At 38.7% G+C, this 21,210-nt stretch overlaps 1 protein-coding gene across 1 annotated transcript; it reads right to left on the bottom strand.

Annotated features, from left to right (window-relative positions):
- Positions 1 to 556: 556 nt before the first annotated feature.
- On the bottom strand, positions 557 to 20,683 carry LOC104907924 (psbP-like protein 1, chloroplastic). Its single transcript, XM_010696954.4, has 8 exons — positions 20,489 to 20,683; positions 20,276 to 20,375; positions 19,363 to 19,443; positions 19,078 to 19,160; positions 18,870 to 18,992; positions 18,675 to 18,746; positions 1,580 to 1,676; positions 557 to 872 (listed from the first exon to the last, which is right to left on the bottom strand). The coding sequence occupies exons 1-8, from the start codon at positions 20,555 to 20,557 to the stop codon at positions 769 to 771; spliced, it is 729 nt and encodes a 242-aa protein (XP_010695256.1). The 5' UTR covers positions 20,558 to 20,683; the 3' UTR covers positions 557 to 768.
- Between the last annotated feature and the right edge of the window lie 527 nt (positions 20,684 to 21,210).

Here is a 21,210-nt window from a genome sequence, read left to right as displayed (position 1 = left end):
TGCTAGAGCCATCAAAAACCCAATTCGACCCGAGAATCTGAACACCCAAACACGATCCACACCCGACCTGATCTAAACTCGATAAATGTTCAGGCGGACACGCACGTACTCGAGTTGTCAGGTCGGCTGCACCACGAGTTGACCTGAAACTCAACCCGAAGGAGACCCAACTCGTTAAGGACACACCCAAAACCTTAACCGAACTCGAAATAAGACGGTTCAAACCCAATGCGAACCAACCCGGGCCCAAATTTAAGATAGCACAAACCAAAGGCGGTGAGCCTGAATCAACCTAACCCGAAGTGGACTCGAACTGCATCCGTTCCAGCCTGATCAGCAGCGACTTGAACTTGACCCGACTGGCACCCAAATCGACATCACACGACTGCACACTCGACGTGACAGCTCTATGGCTTATGCCCCCATTATTTGGCCTAGCATATATCAATTTATTCCTCAGAAAGTTGTGAAGTGTTTGTTATCAATGTTTTGCCAATGTACTCGAAATTGTCCGTTATTAATCAGCAGACATACTCAAGCTAACAGCACATCAAGAGACTATAACTATGGAATATATATTTTGATTATGCAGAAGACTATTACAAAAACAGTCATCCGAAGAAAAAAGGTCTAATATACATTAAGTGAGTATTCTCCTTTCTCCACATTCAAGTTTTTGGAGGAATAAATCTCGAACAAGGCAAAAACTGTGTAACTCACGCAAGAAAGAGTGTAGGATGTCAATATAAGATGTCTAGTTTACCATAATCAAGCATTGAAGACTCTGAAAGAATCAATGACTGTGTATAATCTGTCCTTCATTTTTCCCCATCTCCTTTCGTTGGCACCTGTTGTCAAAGTGTAGAACTTACCTGCAACAGGAAGACACTCAAAATAGTTACTTTTATCTCCTTTGGGCATTTGCCAAAGTTGCAGTTTTCCAAAAAAAAAGAGGGAAGGGGGGAAGGTGCTAGCAGCAAACAATTTTGTTACGGAACAAGAGGAAAGAAGGGCATTTTGGAAATTGCGTTCGTGTTGGCGCCACCTATCTCTGCTCTCTTGTTTGGTAACAAGTTGTTTGCTTTTTAGCCATACTCGTTTTCAGATATGTGGTATGCTCTTTTTCTTGCACATTACTTCCACCCCAAGGGGAGTGGGGTTCAGCTTTTGGGTCCATCTATCATCATTTGAATCCAGATTTTTGTGTCATGTCACACAGCTATTCAGACAAAAATAATATACTGTACACTGTCCAAAACTCAGTAATGATTTAGAAATGTATACAGTAACATATATGCAATGAACTCTAAAATGCAAGCCCTTTTCAGAATTGTCTGTTGAATTTATGATGGCATATACTTTGCTCATGACTTTCACAAAATTTTTGTTGATGAGATCCAACTAAGAAAACTTCATGCTCTGTTACTCTTTCCACTTGAAAATTACCAAAAAGAAAAGTTGTCATTGTTCCTAAACAGTAGATGATATGTTCTGGAAACTGACTTGTAATTATTTGATCAGAGAATGATTGTTACTGGAACAGCATACTTTGTTGGAAAAAAGGAATATGATTTCATACCATTGTTAACACAAATTACACTTAGAGCATGGCGAGTATAGTTTGGCGCCTGCGCAATGAACTCAAATGTGTAATACGTTTTGCCCTCAACATCTTGCTGCAACATATCAATTCAATCATTAGTATTTTAATGAAAACAAGCATAAGCTCATTATAACAATTATGCCATTAAGAAAAGTAAAACAAAGCAACGAGCTAAGTGTGAAGTGATGGACCTCTCAAGGAAAAAAAAAAAATAGAAATACGAAGAGTTAATTGGATTATGTCCTATCTATATCACTTAACCAAAAAAATTGCCCCGATAAACGATTATGTCGATTGTTTGTATGTGTCTGTGAGGGGGTGGGGTGAGGTTTACATAAGAGTTAAGACTTGGATTATGTCCTACCTATATCACTTCACTGTCCTTTGTGGCTCCCTAGTCCCTATATGTAGGGCTCACGAGTCCCACCTTCAGTTCCACCATTAGTATGATATTGCCCGCTCTGGGCCAAGCTTACACGGATGTTTTTGGGGTCCTTCCCAAAAGGCCTCGTACTACTGTAGTTGGTAAACTCTTGTAAACTAGGCAACTCCTTATCTTTCTGATGTCGGACTTGGGATGTATACCAAAATATACTCCCCTCAGACCGAGGACCACAAGCCTACCCTCCAACGATAATCCGTCTAATCATCTTGTACCGCTGCCAGCACGCGGAACATGCCGCATATTCCGGCTCTACAACCGCATGTCCATGCATTAACTAAGTCACCCATCTTCAAGTACCATGCAAAATACCACCAAAGACTTGCACCCACGCCCTAGAGCTACACTACACCCTTGCATGATATTGTCCATTTTGGGCTAAACCCGCACGGATTTTTTTTGGCTCCTTCCCAATGTAGTTGGTGAACTTTTATAAACTAGGTAACTCCTTATCTCTCCAATGTGGGACTTGGGATGTATACGCAGGCCCGGCTCGCTACCGGTCCAACCGGTTCAGTGGAACAGGGCCCCAATAATTAGGGGGCCCAAATTTGGTTGGCATATGGGAGGAAAAAAGAAAAAACAAATCCCACATAGACTCATTGCAACTCAAAAGACGGCAAGAATGAGACCTATCTTCATCCTTCCATAATTCTCTCTCCTCTTCTTCCTAAAAAATCCCCAAAAAATCATGATATTATTCAACTTCCCATATTAAATGTAATAATCACTCTCTTTATTTAAGGAAATCATCTCATTTCCAATGTTAATTGTAGCCAAAAAAAGCTCAATTTCATTACTCTTTGTATATTTCCAATTCTCCTCAAGAACAAAGATAAACATTACTAACGAGAAGAAAAATTTGTGTCTTTTATTTGCGATTCAGATTCAACTCCTCTCAACTAATATCTAAGTAATCGATTTTTTTATCATCCAAAAAAAGACTCAAATGGTGGTTTACAAATTACAATATGGCAAGAACAAATTCTTCAGTTTTGATTGTGGGAGGTCCGGAGGTGAAAAATCAAGAATGGTTCTGCTAATTAGTTATCAAAGTATTATTCAATTTTAAGGTAATTTTACTTTTTTTAGACCATTTTTCCAGTAGAGGTTTAAAATAATTCTGAAACTTTATAATGTGAAATAAAATTTATAATATGTAATTCTTATATTTTTGATCTTCTGCGTATTTCTCACTACTAGTTTTGGATATCTTGGTTTCTCTCTATTGAGTGTTGTCTACCATCACTTGGTATTCTTATCAGCAAATCTGCATATGTACAATTGTTCGGATACGAATCAAAAAGAAATTTTTTAATGTTGTTTTCAGTTAGATAATCATGTTTAAAGTAAGGTGAATTTTTCAGATTTCATCACTAATGACCGTTCTGCAGTGAATTACAGATAACAAAGCAGGTCTATCAAGTTTGCAGTACCTTAAGTAGTTGCACAGATAGCAAGCTTCAATCTTTTGTTTCTTGACTCTTGTTTGAGTGTTAATTCAGAACATAAAATGGAAGATTTTTTGGGAATGAGCTCTTTGTTTGTAGCTTATGTCTGATGAGTTTCGTTGGTGTCATGACACTAGTGAAAAAACTAATAGAGTTTTGTTTGTACCTTAAGAATGCTAGCTTATGTCTGATTAGTTTGATTTTTTTAGTTTTTGGTTTATTTATCGAACAGTAAGGAATGCTTCATAACACATAATAATATAAAAAAATTATAATTTCTTTTTTATAATTTTTTTTAAAGGGCCTCATTTTAATGGTTAGCACAGGGCCTCCATATTTCATAAGACGGCCCTGTGTATACGCAACACTATAGACCAAAAATAAAAGAAAAAACAAAACAAAAACCCCACGGATTATTACTACCCAAACTTTCTATGGTTTCACGATATGCTTTTGCATATAGAATCAGCTATCTTTTCTGACAGATTTTACTGGTGCATCCATAACAGTTGGCTCCTAGCACGTCCATTTATATAAACCAGGCTAGTAGATACACCATACAGTATCCCAATACTTGGACATGAGCATTGCATGGAGATTTTCCACATTAAAGTTACTGAAAAAACCTCTTTCTCAAGAAGTGCCATTCCAACAAAAGAAAAGAATGATAATAACCACACTTAACACATGAATATGTCCTTTGTTGGGGGTCCCTAAGTACACAAAAGGGGAAATATTATGCACCATGCATGACCAAGGGGAACGTTTGCTCAACTATCTAGTTTGATGTTTAAGGGATATGAAGGACCAATGAATTAATACCTTTCCCCAAAAAATTATCATAAACCTGGGACGGAAACATGAGTACCAAAAGCTCCCTACATTAGGACTAAATCCTGCACAAGGTGTTCGTATACCAAGTTCAAAATAATTTACCGGAATATTTATTATGGACAAACTATTTCCCATTATACCTGATTGGGATATTATTGCCACAAACGACGCATAAGTGTTGAAAGATTTTGCTAGTGAGCTGAGCAGACTGGATTTGGTTGAGCCGATATGTGTCCTATCTCTAAATCTTTCCATAAAACGAGCTTTGGGTTCACACTAGTTAGCGTTCTTTATTTTTTGTATATTTGGATACTCGGGCACTATCCCCAGCAAGTTCTAAAATTTTCTCCATTTCTTACAACAGGACCACCCTTACAAGGAAAGACATGGAGTCGGGAGATTCCATCAAAATGAAGACCGGGTAACATCTAGTAAAATCTTGAAGTTCTAGAATCAGGCAATGTGGGATATCAGCCATTAAAACAAAAGGAAACGAAAGCCTTGACATAAAGGAAGCAATATGAGGTTCATCTAATGAAGTAAAGAATAGAAGATAAAGGAAAAAATGAATTGGGGAAAGAGAACAAATAGATTGCTAAAACAAGTAGATGAAGGTAAGCCTAAGGCTCACATCGATACCTTTGTCAAGGGATTCACAAATCCCTTTATTTTTTCTTGGTTTCATGATAGTGAGGAGCAGGGTATATAACAATGAAGGAATCATTTCATTTCTAGAGTAAAACCCTAAAAACTGCTGTTTACACATATTGTGATGCAGATATTGACATTTTCCTGACAGGAAATGTTCACAAATACCAAATTGCAGTTGGGGAGTAAGTGAGGAGCTAGAAGAGGAGATGCTCCTCTATCATGTCATCTTTCCTAATAAAAAGTATCAATAAATCGATTGACAAATGAGTAGTTAACTTTGTGTTTTCCATTACGCAAGGAAGAGGGATAATACCAATCCAGTGGATTAAACAGAATACTAGACCTCAGGTTCGTGCTATGAGTGAGTCATTTCTCGAAATAAAGCAGGGCACTTGTCATTACAGAAATACTTTTCTCTACAAGCTAGGATTTTGGTAACAGATCCAAAATGAAACGCGTCATTATCAAAGAGGAAAACATTGTTACGTTCCCGCTGTCCAAATTTGTAGAGGAGATTAATGTGGTCAAGACTCGAGACTCAAGACTAATGGAATAGTGTGCAAGAATCACGATGGTATCTCTACTCTCTGTGGGCGTTGGGCCACCAGCCCACCACCAAAAAAACAATGACTAAAAAATGCACCAAAGAAAAAATGACAACAAAATTGCACCAAAGTCGATAGAAAATCCACAACAATATAATGTGTTTCATACTCAGTAGACTTACTTTTGGAGGACCTCAATCTCACAGGCATAACGTCTACTATATCATCTGGAGACCATGATTTTTATTAACTTTAGGTGGACAGGCTTGCCAATCTAGTATACAAGGCAAGCTTTGATTAGGAAATCTGTAAATCCTCAATTTTGGAATTCTTTGAATATTATGATAATGACCCTTGCCAAGGGTTAAATAACCCAAGGAACCCTCTACAGACTATTACCACCTCAAAGATCTCTGACTGCAGCTACCTAACCCACACTTAAACCCTATATAATCTCAGAACTTTTATTGTCTTTTTTACTCTTATGTGACAAACTGACAATACTTCTCTTGGTTGTAGGTACCTAACCCATTGTAACCCATAGTTAGAAAGGGACAATCACCTTTACACTGTACAGTGCTAATGTATTCTTCTCGATGCCCCATGCATGGATCTGGTTGTTGGCAAAATCACCAAGACAAAGAATCTTGAACTAGACTTTGGCTTCCGGCATATGCACTCATCTCACCAGCTTTAGTTTGACATTGTTGAAAGATGCTTATATATCCCCTTTAGAATGTGTTTTCCTTGACTTACGTTTCCTGCTATGAGCTTTTCTAATGTGGGCCCGACAAGAACACGACGTGAAGTAAACCAATTGTAGGGTGCATTCTCCTCACCTAATTTTGCTAAACAGCTAAACTGAAGTAATTTTAACTTAATGGAAGATTTGGAACCTATATTTGCCGAAACTCATTTATTAAAGGTGAAGAACACACCTATATAAGACTTTATCCTTTATAGCTCTGATGTTTCTTAAGGTATGACACGAAAGCAAGCTTGGATTCATGTTCATGGAGGTTGTTGGAAGTTCTTGAAGATTTTCACGGAGTTCTAGTTCTGTTTAGAATCTTAAAAGTTTCTTAGTTCTCTTAGAATTCTATTTGTATTATTAATTTGAAATAAATATTATTAATGTTAGCTCTTTTATAAAGAGTTCATGTTATAGTGGAACTCTTAGAATTCTAATCATCATAGAAGTCTAATCATGTTAGAAATCTAATCTTGGTAGAATTCTAATGGTGTTAGAACTCTAATGGTGTTAGAATTCTAAAGTTGTTAAGAATCTAGTGTAATTAGAAGTCTACTTGATTTGCAAGTTTATCTTATCCTAACTGGGATAGGTTTTTCTTGTTTTAATCAATTTCGGAGTCTTAAATAGATAAGGATTACTTTTTCTACTTCTAGTAGCATTAGGATTGTAAAGCCCATTTAAAGGCATGATTATTATGAATGAAATCAACTGAGTTTTGAGTTTTAGAAATTGATGTGAGTCACATGGTTTTCGAGTAATAAACCAAAATAAAACAAAAGAGACGTGTTTGATCCACTCTTAACCTTGACTTAAGAGCTTTTATCCCTTTTGTTTACTTAGCAATTGTTTCTTTCCTAAAAAACACAAAAGATCATGTTAGCCGCAACCTAAATCACATCGGTTCTTAAAGTGGTATCTGGTGATATAGCATCTATAATTTAAGGGTCAAACCAAAGCAAAATCCAACATCTCTAACCAAATGAGGATATGACCTCTTGATTATTTAGGGGTCCCTTGGATGGTCATTCTGACAGCAAAATCTTTTAATCTTGTAGCGGAAAGGGCTTCCAAGAGATATGATAAGTCGGGGAGAGCATGTGTTCCCTTAGGTGGGGAATTATATTGATTCAATCCTTTCTTAATATAGAATGCTTTCTAATATTTATCTTCTTACAAACTCTTTACCATAATGCATGAGAAGCTTGAAAGACATAAAAGTAAATTCCTTTAAACTGAAGATGGAAAGTCGCATGGTAAATGTTCAATTAGTCAAGTTTGAGCCTTTGAGGTTCATTTCCTAATACACTTTCTCTGTTCTTTTTAGTTCACCCATTTCCTTTAACCACACTTGCCGAGATACTAATTTGAACCTTAATACCTTTCATTATCAACAAACAAAAATTACAAAAAGTTGATATTATGAAAATATACATTGAGACGAATCTAAATAATAAGATCACACATGACTTTATTTTTCCTTAAGTACAAATCACAAGAGATGGTCAAAGTCATGTGTGGGAATAGTGTCCAAAGTCAAACGGAATCATCTAAAAAAACGGAGGAAGTAGATCATAGAAGAAAGTGCATGAGGTTGCTAGCAAAAACTTTGTTTCTTGGTAAAATTGGTCATAGTGGTTTAGTTTGAAAATTCACGACCAGCATAAGGGTCAACAATTGTATACACGGTCTTAATTTTGGAGGGATCTTTCAGCCATACTTCAGCCAAGGAAGTTTGAATCACAATATCTTTGTTATGTCTTCCCTCACCATAACTAAAGTGAGAAGACGATAAATTATGATATGTAAAAGATTTTACTAAATATTACAAATTTACAATTTATTGCTATACTATCATAATATCATATTGTGGGCAAAACTACGATGTGGTCCGGTTGAACCCATCCATTCCGTTCCCACAAAACTGCAACAGTTTATGCAACCAAGACAAAAACTGTATTCTCGAACCATGCCAGGACAGGAGAATGGAGATTAAATCCCTCTTAGCCATCTTTTTTATTTTAGGGTAGAATGCAAGATTCAGGGTAAAATTGTTGGAAAAATCTTAATTACTCATTTTGTTGGATGATAATCAAATTATGATATTCCTTCAGAATCTAGGATAATTTCTTGCAAAAATATTATATAGTCACTGGTACAAAATGTAGGTTTTGGGAATTTCTTAATTATATTAGATGTTCCGCAAGCCCTTTAAATAAGGCATTTACAATATAGAGATGGAGTTAACCTACTGCTTATACAAGATAGACTTATACAAAAGATAACTATACAACCAAAAGATAAGTATAAAAGATAAGTATATCTATACAGAGTTTGTTAGGTTGTTAGATAAAGTAGGAGATACAATATTATCCTTTACACGCCCCCGCAAGTCGGACGATCGAAGATTAAGACCGAGCTTGGAGGCTAAGTAATAAAACCGTGCTTTAGATAACGGTTTAGTGAGAATGTCCGCCAACTGATCATCACCCGAAATATGGGAGACACGTATGTTGCCCAAACGAACTTGCTCACGAACAAAGTGAAAAGCAATGGCCAAATGTTTCATGCGCGAGTGGAAAACTGGATTAGCCGAATAACTCGTGGCGCCTAGATTATCACAGTAGATGACGGGACACCGAGTTGGAGAGAAACCAAGCTCATGAAGAAGAGAGTGAAGCCAAAGGACTTCGGCAGTAGTATCAGCAACGGCGCGAAACTCTGCTTCAGTGGAAGAGCGAGAGAGAGCGCGTTGTTTGCGGGAACTCCAAGAGATGGGATGCGAGCCAAGATAAACCAGATAGCCGGAGGTGGAGACATAATCATCACGATCACCAGCCCAATCGGCGTCAGTATAAGCATGAAGAGGAGAGGGAGACATGCGCGAAAGAAGTAAGCCATGCTGAGCCGTGCCATTGAGATAGCGTAGGAGACGCTTAAGTGCGAGCCAGTGGCCGGTCGTAGGGTGTTGCACATATTGAGAGAGCTTGTTGACGGAGTAAGCGACATCAGGCCGAGTAAATGAGAGATACTGTAAGCTGCCAAGGATGGCTCGGTAGTCAGTGGGATTGGGCAGCGAAGGACCCATGACGGCAGCAAGTGGAGGATCCAAGGCCATAGGTGTACTGACACTCTTGGCTTCCAGCATGTTGTATTTGGCGAGGAGGTCTTTGATGTATTTGGTTTGGTTAATGAAGAGACCAGTGGGAGTAGGGGCAACTTCCACGCCAAGGAAGTAGGAAAGAGTACCTAAATCCTTGAGTGAGAATCGGTGAGAGAGGGATGTGATGAATGCATTGAGATGCTGGAGAGATGGACCAGTGACTATGATATCGTCAACGTAGACAATGAGAAATAGGGTGACAGGGGCACGTTTGTAGATGAAGAGAGAGGCGTCAGCCACGGAAGCAGTAAAGCCGAAGGTGAGGAGATGGGTTTTGAGCTCATTGTACCAAGCCCGCGGGGCTTGTTTGAGGCCGTAAATAGCCTTGGAAAGTTTACACACATGGGTGGGATGAGTGGAGTCGAGAAACCCCGGGGGTTGGGCCATATAGACCTCGTCAGTGAGTGAGCCTTGGAGAAAGGCGTTGTTAATATCCAATTGTCGAAGAGACCAGCCATGAGTGATGGCAAGAGAGAGGAGAAGACGAACAGTGGCAGGTTTGATGACGGGGCTAAAGGTATCGGAGTAATCAAGGCCAGGGCGTTGGTGAAACCCCTTGGCCACAAGGCGAGCCTTGTGTTGGTGGATGGTTCCGTCAGGGTTATATTTGACCCGATATACCCACTTGTTGCCCACAACATTTTGAGAGGAGTGGTAGGGAACGAGTTCCCAGGTTTGGTTGCGAATGAGAGCATCATACTCACGCTGCATGGCCTCACGCCATTGGGGGTCTTTGAGAGCTTGGGTGATGGTGCGAGGCTCGGTGGAGGAGGGGGAGAGGGTAGTGGTGTTGGCGAATTTGGGGTTGGGCTTGGTGATATTATTTTGTGAGCGGGTGATCATGCGGGTGGGTGGGGGCTGAGTAGATGTGGCTGGAGGAGGAGGGGGGTGGGGGGGTGGGGGAGGAGGGGTAGGAGGTTGGCGAGGGGGAGGGGGGGGAGGACCGTGGGTTAAGGGAAGGATGGGGATGGATAGAGAGCACCACGCATCAACAGTGGGCGTGGCGGGTGCCGAGGGGGTGGGGAATAAGGTGGGGTAGGGAAAAGTGTTGTCAATGAATTTGACGTGGCGGGAGGTATAGAGGCGGAGGGTGACGGGGTCAAGGCAGTGGTACGCACTTTGGGTGGGGGAGTAGCCAATGAAAATGCAGGGTGCGGAGCGGGGTTGGAGTTTGTGATTGTTGTAATGACGAAGCCAAGGGTAACATAAGCAACCAAAGTTGCGAAGTTTGGTGTAGTTTGGTGGAGTGCGGAATAATTTGTGGAAGGGAGATATGTTGTTGAGGGTAGGGGTAGGGAGACGATTGATGAGGTACACAGCAGTGGTAAAGGCTACAGACCAGTAGGAGAGAGGAAGGTGAGCATGAGAGAGGAGGGAGAGACCGGTTTCGACAATGTGACGATGGCGTCTCTCTGCATAACCATTATGTTCGGGAGTGTGAGGAGGAGAGGTAAGATGGATGATGCCTTGATCAAGGAGAGAAGGGGTAAGCTTTTTGTATTCGCCACCATTATCCGAGAAGAGACGGAGAATGGGGCGCTTGAAGTGTTTTTCGACCAAGGTACGAAAACGTTGAAAAATAGGGGCCGTGTCAGATTTGCGTTTGAGGGGATAGAACCAGACATATTTAGTGTAATGATCGACAAAAATAAGATAGTACTTGTAGTGATCATAAGAATAAACCGGAGAGGTCCATACATCAGAAAACAACAAATCAAGAGGGGCGTGGGAGGTAAGTGTAGATTCATAGAACGGCAATTTGTGACTTTTATTGATATTGCAGGAATTACAATCATAGTGCGAAAAATCAGAAATTTGCAAAGGGAAACTATGTTTTAGAGTCCTAAGAATAGAGTGGGACGGATGTCCGAGGCGATGATGCCAATCAAGAGTGGTCGAGAGGCTTGAGTAGACTTGTGGGGAGGTGGATTGCCATTCGTAGATGCCAGAGTTAAGAGGACCCTGAAGGAGGGGTTGATTCGTCGAAAGCGCCTTGACAAAAAAAGAAGAAGGTAAGAACTCAATGGAGGTAGCATTATCTTTGCAAAATTGCGAAATGGATAGAATGTTGCGAGATATAGAGGGAACATATAAAACATTATTAAAATAAAAAGTGTGAGAAGAGGTAAAGAGAGTAAAAGAACCTATGTGAGAGATGGGAAGTGAGGAGCCATCGCCAATGACGAGAGCATCGGTGCCATCATAGGGTGTGTGGAGAGAAAGATTGGAGAGATCGTTAGTGACGTGGTGCGTTGCACCACTGTCCATAAGCCAAGAGGCCGAGGGTTGGGCAGAGTTAGCAGCGAAGGCTTGAGGGGAGGAGGAGGGAGCACGAGGGGCGCGAGGGGGGTCAGGAAAAACAATGGAAGGGTGAAGTTGTTTGAAGACCTGGCATTGAGAGACAACATGGCCTTGTTGGCGGCACCATTGGCATTTGCCAAGGTAGGGCTTGTGAGGGCGTGGGAGGGAAGGACGAGAGGGTGAGGGCTGGCCATAGTGGGAGGGAGGGGAAGGACGCGGACGAGGGTGCACAGCAGCGGCTAGGACAGTGGTGGGGAGGGGAGAGGTGGAGGGCTTGGGAGGGTGGGCTAGGTCATAGTTAATGAGTTTTTCGTGAAGTTCGGGAATAGGCATGGGGGTGTCACGGTGGTTTACGGCGTCAATAAGAGGCCGATAAAGGTCAGGATCAAGGCCTTTGAGGATGTGTTCAAGAATGTCCTCATGATCCATAGGTTTGCCAAGGTAAGCGAGTTGGTCAGTGCACACGCGAATGGCGTTCATATATTCATCAACGGTTTGGGTGGTTTTGGTGATGGTGGAGAGATGGTGTTTGATTTGTTTGATGTGACCCCGAGAGGGGTTGGCATAGGTGTGGGAGAGAGTGGACCATGCAGCAGCGGAGGTGGATGCGTGAGAGATAAGCGGAACAATAGTCGGGGTCAAGGTGCCGAGAAGGGCACCATAAATCAGTTTATCCTGTCGAACCCAAGTGAGGGCGGCAGGGTTGGGTTGGGTGACAGTAGCGGTGGTGACGGTGGTGGGAGGACATGGGTACGTGCCGTCAAGGTATTTAAAAAGATCATAGCCAATCATAATGGATTCGATCTGGGTTTTCCAAGAGAGATAATTGAGAGAGGTAAGTTTGATAGAGTTGTGAAAAGATACCACGACGAGGGGTTTCGTGGGCTCATGGGTGTTGGGAATGGTTGCCGAGTCGGTGGTCATGGTGAAAAAAAAATTCACAGGTGTTTGGGAAAGAAGAGAGCTCTTGATACCATGTAGGTTTTGGGAATTTCTTAATTATATTAGATGTTCCGCAAGCCCTTTAAATAAGGCATTTACAATATAGAGATGGAGTTAACCTACTGCTTATACAAGATAGACTTATACAAAAGATAACTATACAACCAAAAGATAAGTATAAAAGATAAGTATATCTATACAGAGTTTGTTAGGTTGTTAGATAAAGTAGGAGATACAATATTATCCTTTACACAAAATATATGACTAATTGACTAGGTCCGTTCAATAACATTGCCAAATGCCAATTTCTAGTTTTGGTTTAAATATTCAGAAGTAATATATTATAGGTCATACAATGAACTTATACTAGTCATACTTATAATAATCATTTTTTTTTGAAAACTAGCAACAATAAACCAGAAACTACTTTTTCTAGTATTAATGTTGCTGTTATTAGTTTTCAGGAAAAATGAAAACTCAAACAAAAAAGGATAGCAAACACATAAGTATTCCATTTCTCGATTCTATTTGAAAGCCAAATTTGAGTATTTGCCATGCATAAACAACAATTAATGAGGTGAATAATACTCATGATAGGCTGAAGTTCAGATAGCTGAATACAGATTTTGCGTGCCTAACTAGTTGTTGACCCGGACGATGCTCCATGTCATTTGCTAATTTGAATTTGAATTGTTAAATCAAACACTTGAGAGAAGTGAAAAAAAAAGTTATAGGCATTGATTGTTCTCGTGATATAATCTTCGAGTTACTTTTGAATTTTCTACATAGTAAATTATAATATGAATTATTGATTTATATAACCCTCGACTTCAAGCACATACTTATAATTTCATAAATATATAATTAATTACAAAGACTATAATACAATCTTATATTTGAAATCTAGATTAATTTGTAAGAATATAATCGGATGCAACTAAATAGTGTAATGATGTTAATTAGTTAGGGAGGTTTTAAAAATTTTAGGAGTTTTTTTGATAATAAAATAGTACTGAAAAAGTAGAACAGATTATTATTAGCTTTAGATTAATGAGTATTAATATATACATTTGTACTTAATTGCTTTAAAAAGACAAATATTATGTTGTCTTTAAATAATTTTGTTTCGTACAAAGTGTAGGCGGGAAGTTCAAAAGAAATTTAAGTTGTCCATATAGGCGATTTTAAGAAAGAAAAAAATAACGTAAAATAATATGTCCTTGCCTGATATGAAGGAAGAGCAGCAGTTGTACTTCTTACTTCTATGAGAATGTCGGGTTCGATGAGTCACCTGAGTGTGTATTAGATGGTTCGTCTGAATCTTTGATGGGTATAAAGCAAGTAAATGAAGGACGGACTATTAAAAATAGCAATTTTGAACTTTTGCTCGAGCAATGTTGGTTGGCCACATGAGCTACCAAGTATGTGGGTCATAACTTTTGAGATAATTGGATGTAAATGACGGGTCTACTCAATAATTGTGGGAAATTATTGTGGGATGTAAGTGTAATTATATCTTTAAATACTTATTTTCCCCCATAAAACCAAAAAGAGATGGTAGGATAGTTAATTAGTGTGTTCGTATTTCAAATGCGAGGTTGCGTGTTCGAATTTCCACATATACATTTTTGTTGATTACTTTGTATCATTTAAGTGGGAGGGGGAGTCTTCACATTTTTGTTGATTACTTGTATCATTTATTTGGGAGGGGATACATGTGGCAGCATGCCATTTGTTTGCATTCGATTTTAGATATATATATAGATTTGTGTTTTTGGCATGCATAGACAATAATTTATGCTACTTATTAGAGCATACTAAGAGTGCTAAAAGGACAAAAAAAAACATTTGGTTAGGAGATATACTAGTTTTGTCACACAAGTTGAAGAGCCCTAGTTCCTGGATGATGTGGCAGGGATCTTGCATCATTTATTGAGGACCCTAGGTCCTGTAACTTCATAGCACTGTATAAAAAGCTCTAAGGCGCATTGAGGCGATAAGTATACTAGAGCGCCTAGGAGCCTTAGGCGTGCCTCGGTGCTCTCATAAAAGTGAGCTGCAACGAAGGAAGATCTAAAAAATTCTAATGTTATTTTTTTTGATAATGGCCTTAGGTGCGCCTCGGTGTGCGCTTTTTGTGCACCTCTTAGAAATCGCTTTGCCTAGCACACAAAAAGCGCTTGACCCGAAACGCCTAGCGCCTCAGGTGCACTTTATTAGTTTATTATGCACTGCTTCATAGTGGCTCTTGAATTCTGTAATTACTAGTCTAGTCCCTTTTTAATTTCTCGAATTTCCTTTTTTTTGGTGTAAATTTGGGTTTTTTTCCGTCTTTTCTTCGATCCCAAATTTGGTAACTTTATTTTTCGGTTCTAGGGTTTTTAAATTTTGATTTTTTATCTGATCGAACTTTGATTTTGTGAGTATGCTTTGAATTTGTGGATTTTGATTGTTTGACTAAGAAAGATATGAAATTGAGCTTAATTTTGATGTGGGTTTTGTTTATTCTTGTTTTTTGATTCAGTATTCTGGGGTTTATTCGACGACAGTGTTGTTCATGCTCGATGATTGATCTAATTGAGGAAATTAGGGTTTAGGTTTTTTATTTCCGATTGCTGTTTCTAATTAAAGAGCAATGATATTGTATAAATCTGTAGAATTAGGGTTTTAATTGTGATAATTGAGCTTAATTTTGATGTGGGCTTTGTTTTGTACTTGTTTTTTGTTTGTACTTCTATGCAGACAAATGAACCTATCTTTCATTGGCCATCTCAAATCCCTTCATGAAATTAGGACAGTGTTAGAGAAAAATTCTCCAGATGTTCTGAAAGAGTGTGATGAATTAGGGGGCCTCTTTAGAGCTCTGTCTTTGGTAGAGTCGGAACCACCATCAATTCCCTCACCGTTCTTGTCAACATTAATGGCATATTACAAACCAGAGACCAACACATTTGAGATTGGAGTACATAAGTTTGGAATAACACTACAAGATGTGTTATTCCTAACTAGGCTGCGCATTGATGGCTAAGCAGTACTCCTTTTAGATTACTCTACGAAACATGTTGTCCCCCTATTCCCAGAGATTGAGATCTCAACTAAAGTTACGGCAAGTATCTGAATTCGGCTCTCGAGGCTGACCGCGATTCGATTGGTCGCAAGATGGCTTTGATGATATATATCATAAAATGTTTCATCATGCCATCAAAGCAAGGGCTAAAAACGTATGCCCCGCTTTGTGAGCTGGTAAGGGATCCGGATAATACATCTGCCACCTACGTTTGGAGGGCAGCGATGTTAGCCTTTCTCCAATTTCACTTGGAGAACCGAGGTAATGGATCAGATGTAGGTGACAATGGTAAATGCCTTCATCCAACTCCTAGATCGCGAGCTCACCGCCATTGAGCGCCGCAAGCTAACTATCTCCTTTTAGAGGTCCTGACACGTGATGTGGAGATCCGCACTTATCAAAGGCGTGATCCACGAGAGCATGCCTCCTCTCCAACCCCACCCAACCTGTGTTCCCGACTATGCCCCTATCTATGCCCATAAAGATCAGTGAGTTGATACTTTCGAACAAAGATTAACTACTTTATAACAAGAGATGCGGGATAGCTTTTCCCCATTTCTCCCGTTCTTTCATGACAACATGGTCCCTCCGGGCATCGCTTACCCCCCTTCTATGCAAACCTAGCTCTAACCCGAGGGGAATGAGGACCTTGACCTTTGAGTGTTTTCTTTCCCCCTCTCTCTCCCCCCTCATAATATCTCATTTGGCACATGTATTACCACAAGAAGTCATGCATTGTCACCTATATATGATCCATTACCTCGGTTCTCCAAGTGAAATTGGAGAAAGGCTAACATCGCTGCCCCCCAAGCGTAGGTAGCAGATGTATTATCCGGATCCCTTATCAGCTCACAAAGCGGGGCATACGTTTTTAGCCCTTGCTTTGATGGCATGATGAAACATTTTATAATATATATCATCAAAGCCATCTTGCGACCAATCGAATCGCGGTCAGCCTCGAGAGCCGAATTCAGATACTTGCCGTAACCTTAGTTGGGAATAGGGGGACAGCATGTTTCGTAGAGTAGTCTAAAAGGAGTACTGCTTAGCCATCAATGCGCAGCCTAGTTAGGAATAACACATCTTGTAGTGTTATTCCAAACTTATGTACTCCAATCTCAAATGTGTGGTCTCTGGTTTGTAATATGCCATCAATGTTGACAAGAACGGTGAGGGAATTGATGGTGGTTCCGACTCTACCAAAGACAGAGCTCTAAAGAGGCCCCCTAATTCATCACACTCTTTCAGAACATCTGGAGAATTTTCCTCTAACACTGTCCTAATTTCATGAAGGGATTTGAGATGGCCAATGAAAGATAGGTTCATTTGTCTGCATATAAGTACAAATAAAAAACAAGTACAAAACAAAGCCCACATCAAAATTAAGCTCAATTATCACAATTAAAACCCTAATTCTACAGATTTATACAATATCATTGCTCTTTAATTAGAAACAGCAATCGAAAATAAAAAACCTAAACCCTAATTTCCTCAATTAGATCAATCATCGAGCATGAACAACACTGTCGTCGAATAAACCCCAGAATACTGAATCAAAAAACAAGAATAAACAAAACCCACATCAAAATTAAGCTCAATTTCATATCTTTCTTAGTCAAACAATCAAAATCCCCAAATTCAAAGCATACTCACAAAATCAAAGTTCGATGAGATAAAAAATCAAAATTTAAAAACCCTAGAACCGAAAAATAAAGTTACCAAATTTGGGATCGAAGAAAAGACGGAAAAAAACCCAAATTTACACCAAAAAAAAAAGGAAATTCGAGAAATTAAGAAGGGACTAACCTGATTGAGTGAAATAGTTATTCGACTATAGTTATTTATCTGTAAGAAATGTAGTCAAAATTCAAAAGGGAGGAAAACTACTACAGATGTCCTTCGACAACCAACCTAAAGAAAGAAAAGAGGATACTAAAGTAATTTTGCATTATCTACTGTTGTTGGAACATTTTTAACATAATTATTGGTATTCATAAAATTTTATTGTTAACCCTAAAAAGGGGGAAAAGAAACTAGTAAAGGATCCCTCCTTCAAACATTAAAGAATTAATTTATTTACTCCCTGTAAAACTGCAACCTATAGGCTATAACAGTAATTCCAATACTTTTATTCAAATTTTGCCATTTGATGCTGGATTAGGGAAAGTCAAGCCATATGAAGGTTTGTGATGTACAACCATCCACTGCCATGTGCACGGTCGCATAATGTTTTATGAGGACCACATGAAGCCTGTTTGAATTCTACTGGCAAGTTGGACGGAAATTTGAAGGGAATAATCACATATTGTGAAAGGCTGAAAGCTAAGAGTCATATCGAAGGGAAATTGCAAATGCTATGAAGGAACTAGATCTGGATAATGTTTCTTTAGCATTGCAATTAACACAATAATCAGATGGAATCTGGACCAGAAATCATAATAAAGGCTATTTGACAGGACTATGAGAAGTCACAAAAGGGCATGAAAAGAAGATAGGAAGAAGGAACAAGTAATAGTAGGATCCCTCAACAAAAGGCTCTTAGAGGGATTTATAACCCGAGCCTTACCATTTCTCTCCATAAAACCATAATCTCAAAGTGGGTAAATTGAATCCCTTTTCTTATCCCTGCCATTGAAGAGACATGGAAAGTTGGCAGTATTCTGGCATGGGATTGTAATTGAATACCTCAACAGAGATTGATCGTTAGAAACTTTGTTTCATTGTAAATATACATTCTAAAGCAGGGATAGAATTGGTTATCATGGCCAATGGGAGGCTCACTTATATCACTCCCCTCCGGCCTCCACACTCGCCAAAAAAACACTGACAGCAACCACTGATCTATACATTTACATCCAAAAAATTTGCAATCACACAATCATATCTATAAAATCTAACATTACAAAGCAAAGGAAAATCCTGACCTCTTTCGCTTGAATAAGCTTTGTTTTCTGGTTAGCAGGAGCTAGGAACTTTTTTATCAAAGTCTCAGCTACCTGAAACAAGCAGCAAAATAAAATTACGCATTTTAACAAAATTACTGTGATGAGTGAATAAAAAATTCAGAACATCAAGAAAAAGGAAATTAAATGATTCTCAAAATGAAATTGAAAGAGAACCTTTTCTGGAGGTCCAAACTCTCGAACATCCTCTTTGGCAGTTGGGACCAAGTTCACACTGGCGCTCTCTAGTGGTTCAATAACATCTTTGAAGACCTTGTCTTCACCCTCAATGGCTACTTCCTGTCATAGGATGCCATAAGGACAAATAAAGATCATGCCACCAGAAACCGATTAATAGAATGACAGTAAAAGAAATCAATAGTACCTGCCATCCAAATGGATAATAAAATGTATAGCCATCCTTCTTGTCGGTGACAGGGAGGAAACCCTTTTTAGATTCTGCAGCAACTGAACCATATCAAGGGTGTGCTCTTAGGATATATGCCACCATTATTATGAGATGTTGCAATTCTAGAGTTCACTCGATTACAATATATCACAAAGATAAACGTAAATCAACATCCTAAATTTTCTTGTGCCAATTTAGCAAATCAGAAGCATGCTCCAAATGTGACAAAAAAGAAGTACGGTGTCAATCATCACTACTCACATGAGATAGGGGTGTCGGTGAACAAAAAAATTCCAGGGATACTAACGCCAAGAGCTAGCAGTTGCCGCCTCGCTACCCCATCTGCAACAGACAAAAGGTGGTACATGTTAGTGAATTCATGAAATGGAACACCTCGATCACTGTTTCTGGAACTAGAAAACTTTAATGGACATGTTAGTGACAGGTACAATATACGAAATTGTAAGGATAAGGAGATCCTGCAGGAAATGTCGTAACACCTTCTGGGACTTGAATACTTCTGTATTATAGGAGAGAAATCTAGAGGAGAAATCATTTCAAAACCTTCATTCTCCACTATTTCAACTCTGGTTCAGTATTTCGAACTACATAGGCAACGAGTACCATCTATCTAGCTGGCTAAAGATCACTCATCACCATAGTAGATACAACAAGAGTTAAATTTACTTTTAAAATCTAAATCTTCCTTTACAAGGACTCATTCTTGCAAAAACTCATTCCACCCAAACTAAATTAAATGTATTTCATGAAAATGCATAAATTGACTTTATTAATATCAATGTGGATAAGGGTATTTTTTATATAAAAAAAAATAAAATACAAATCATGCATTAAATTCAATCCTAGAAAATGAAGTAGTATGTCATTAAGGCTTAAGGAAACCCATCTTTGATGAGCTTTCATCAACATTGGCCAGATTACTCATATCCAATTGAAAATAATTCTAATTTAAACATTCCACTCCAAATTTTTCATAATTTGAGTTAAAATAAATCCTTCCTCATAATTCTAATAATTGAAACAAAGCTTTCAACAAAGTGCATTATTTCTGAAATAATTTCCAACTTATTGGGCGGTTTAATGATTAGATTTTCATCAACAAATTAACATTACATAATCAAATTTTCAGAGATAGAGAAAGGAAAATTGAGACCTTGGACAGAAATTGATGAACATGAAGCTGTTGCTGCAGATGAAACTCTCTCAGCCCTCACCAAAACAGAAACTTTTTTCCCAGATGATGCATTATTTCCCTGAAAATATAAATTTTGAGAGTTAAAATTACAAATAAAAAAGGAACTACATTGTTCATTTTCATTGAAACATATACATTATTTTAGAGAGAGAAACATAAAAAAAAGAGGACCTGAGAAGAATTTGAGGGGGAAAATTTATGGGGAATAGAGGGTAAAATTGAGTGTTGCAAAGACGCCATTTTTTTGGTTATGGGTGATGTTGAAGGAAAGAAGATGAGTGAAAGCTGTAGTTTTAGAGGAATGTCATAGGTCTTTGTGGTTCAAGAGTAACACTATCAACCTCACCTTATCTTCATGTCTTTTTTTCCTTGTAATTTGCATTGAGTCAATAAATTTCTCAAGATTGCTGTAATTTGAGTTTTTAACTATTGAAGATTATTGAGGATGTTAATATTGACATTGATTGGAGGATTTTTCACATATTTAGGGAAGCTAATCAAGCGGCAGATTTTATGGCTTATAAGGGTCATTTCTGCACTTCGTTCTTGTACTGGTTCCCTCCTTATTGTAGTGATTTTTCTCTCCTCATCTGCAAAAATGTGTTAGGTTGGCCCTCAGATTGATGGAAGTTTCCTAAATTTTTCTCTCCTTATCGAAAAAAAAATAATTAAAAATTTGGAAACTATTGTTCGATGAGTTTCTTTAAAGGGCTTTGCTAAATATGGCACATTATGGCCACTCCACTACTAATCTCTGTTATTGGTTTGAATCTCCTGATATTGCTTTTTCCAAAATCATCTGTAAGGATGCTTTAGGGTGGCCTGTTAATTGGGTTCCTCCCTAGTTTCTTTCTTTCTGGCTAAAAAAAAAAAAAAAAAAAAGGGATTTGCTA

The sequence above is a fragment of the Beta vulgaris genome, chromosome 5 (assembly GCF_026745355.1).
Source record: "Beta vulgaris subsp. vulgaris cultivar EL10 chromosome 5, EL10.2, whole genome shotgun sequence".
NCBI classification, from domain to species: domain Eukaryota; kingdom Viridiplantae; phylum Streptophyta; class Magnoliopsida; order Caryophyllales; family Amaranthaceae; genus Beta; species Beta vulgaris.
The sequence above is the reverse complement of the archived record's forward strand: the minus strand, read 5'-3'. Positions and strand labels throughout refer to the sequence as shown.

What these genes read in the sequence shown, in the direction of transcription:
- LOC104907924 (XM_010696954.4), bottom strand. Translation starts at nt 20,557, where the DNA reads ATGGCGTCTTTGCAACACTCAATTTTACCCTCTATTCCCCATAAATTT. An exon ending in AGTTTGGACCTCCAGAAAAG is followed by an intron (nt 18,747 to 18,869) that starts GTTCTCTTTCAA and finishes TGCTTGTTTCAG; the next exon opens with GTAGCTGAGACTTTGATAAA. An exon ending in AGCTTATTCAAGCGAAAGAG is followed by an intron (nt 1,677 to 18,674) that starts GTCAGGATTTTC and finishes GATATGTTGCAG; the next exon opens with CAAGATGTTGAGGGCAAAAC.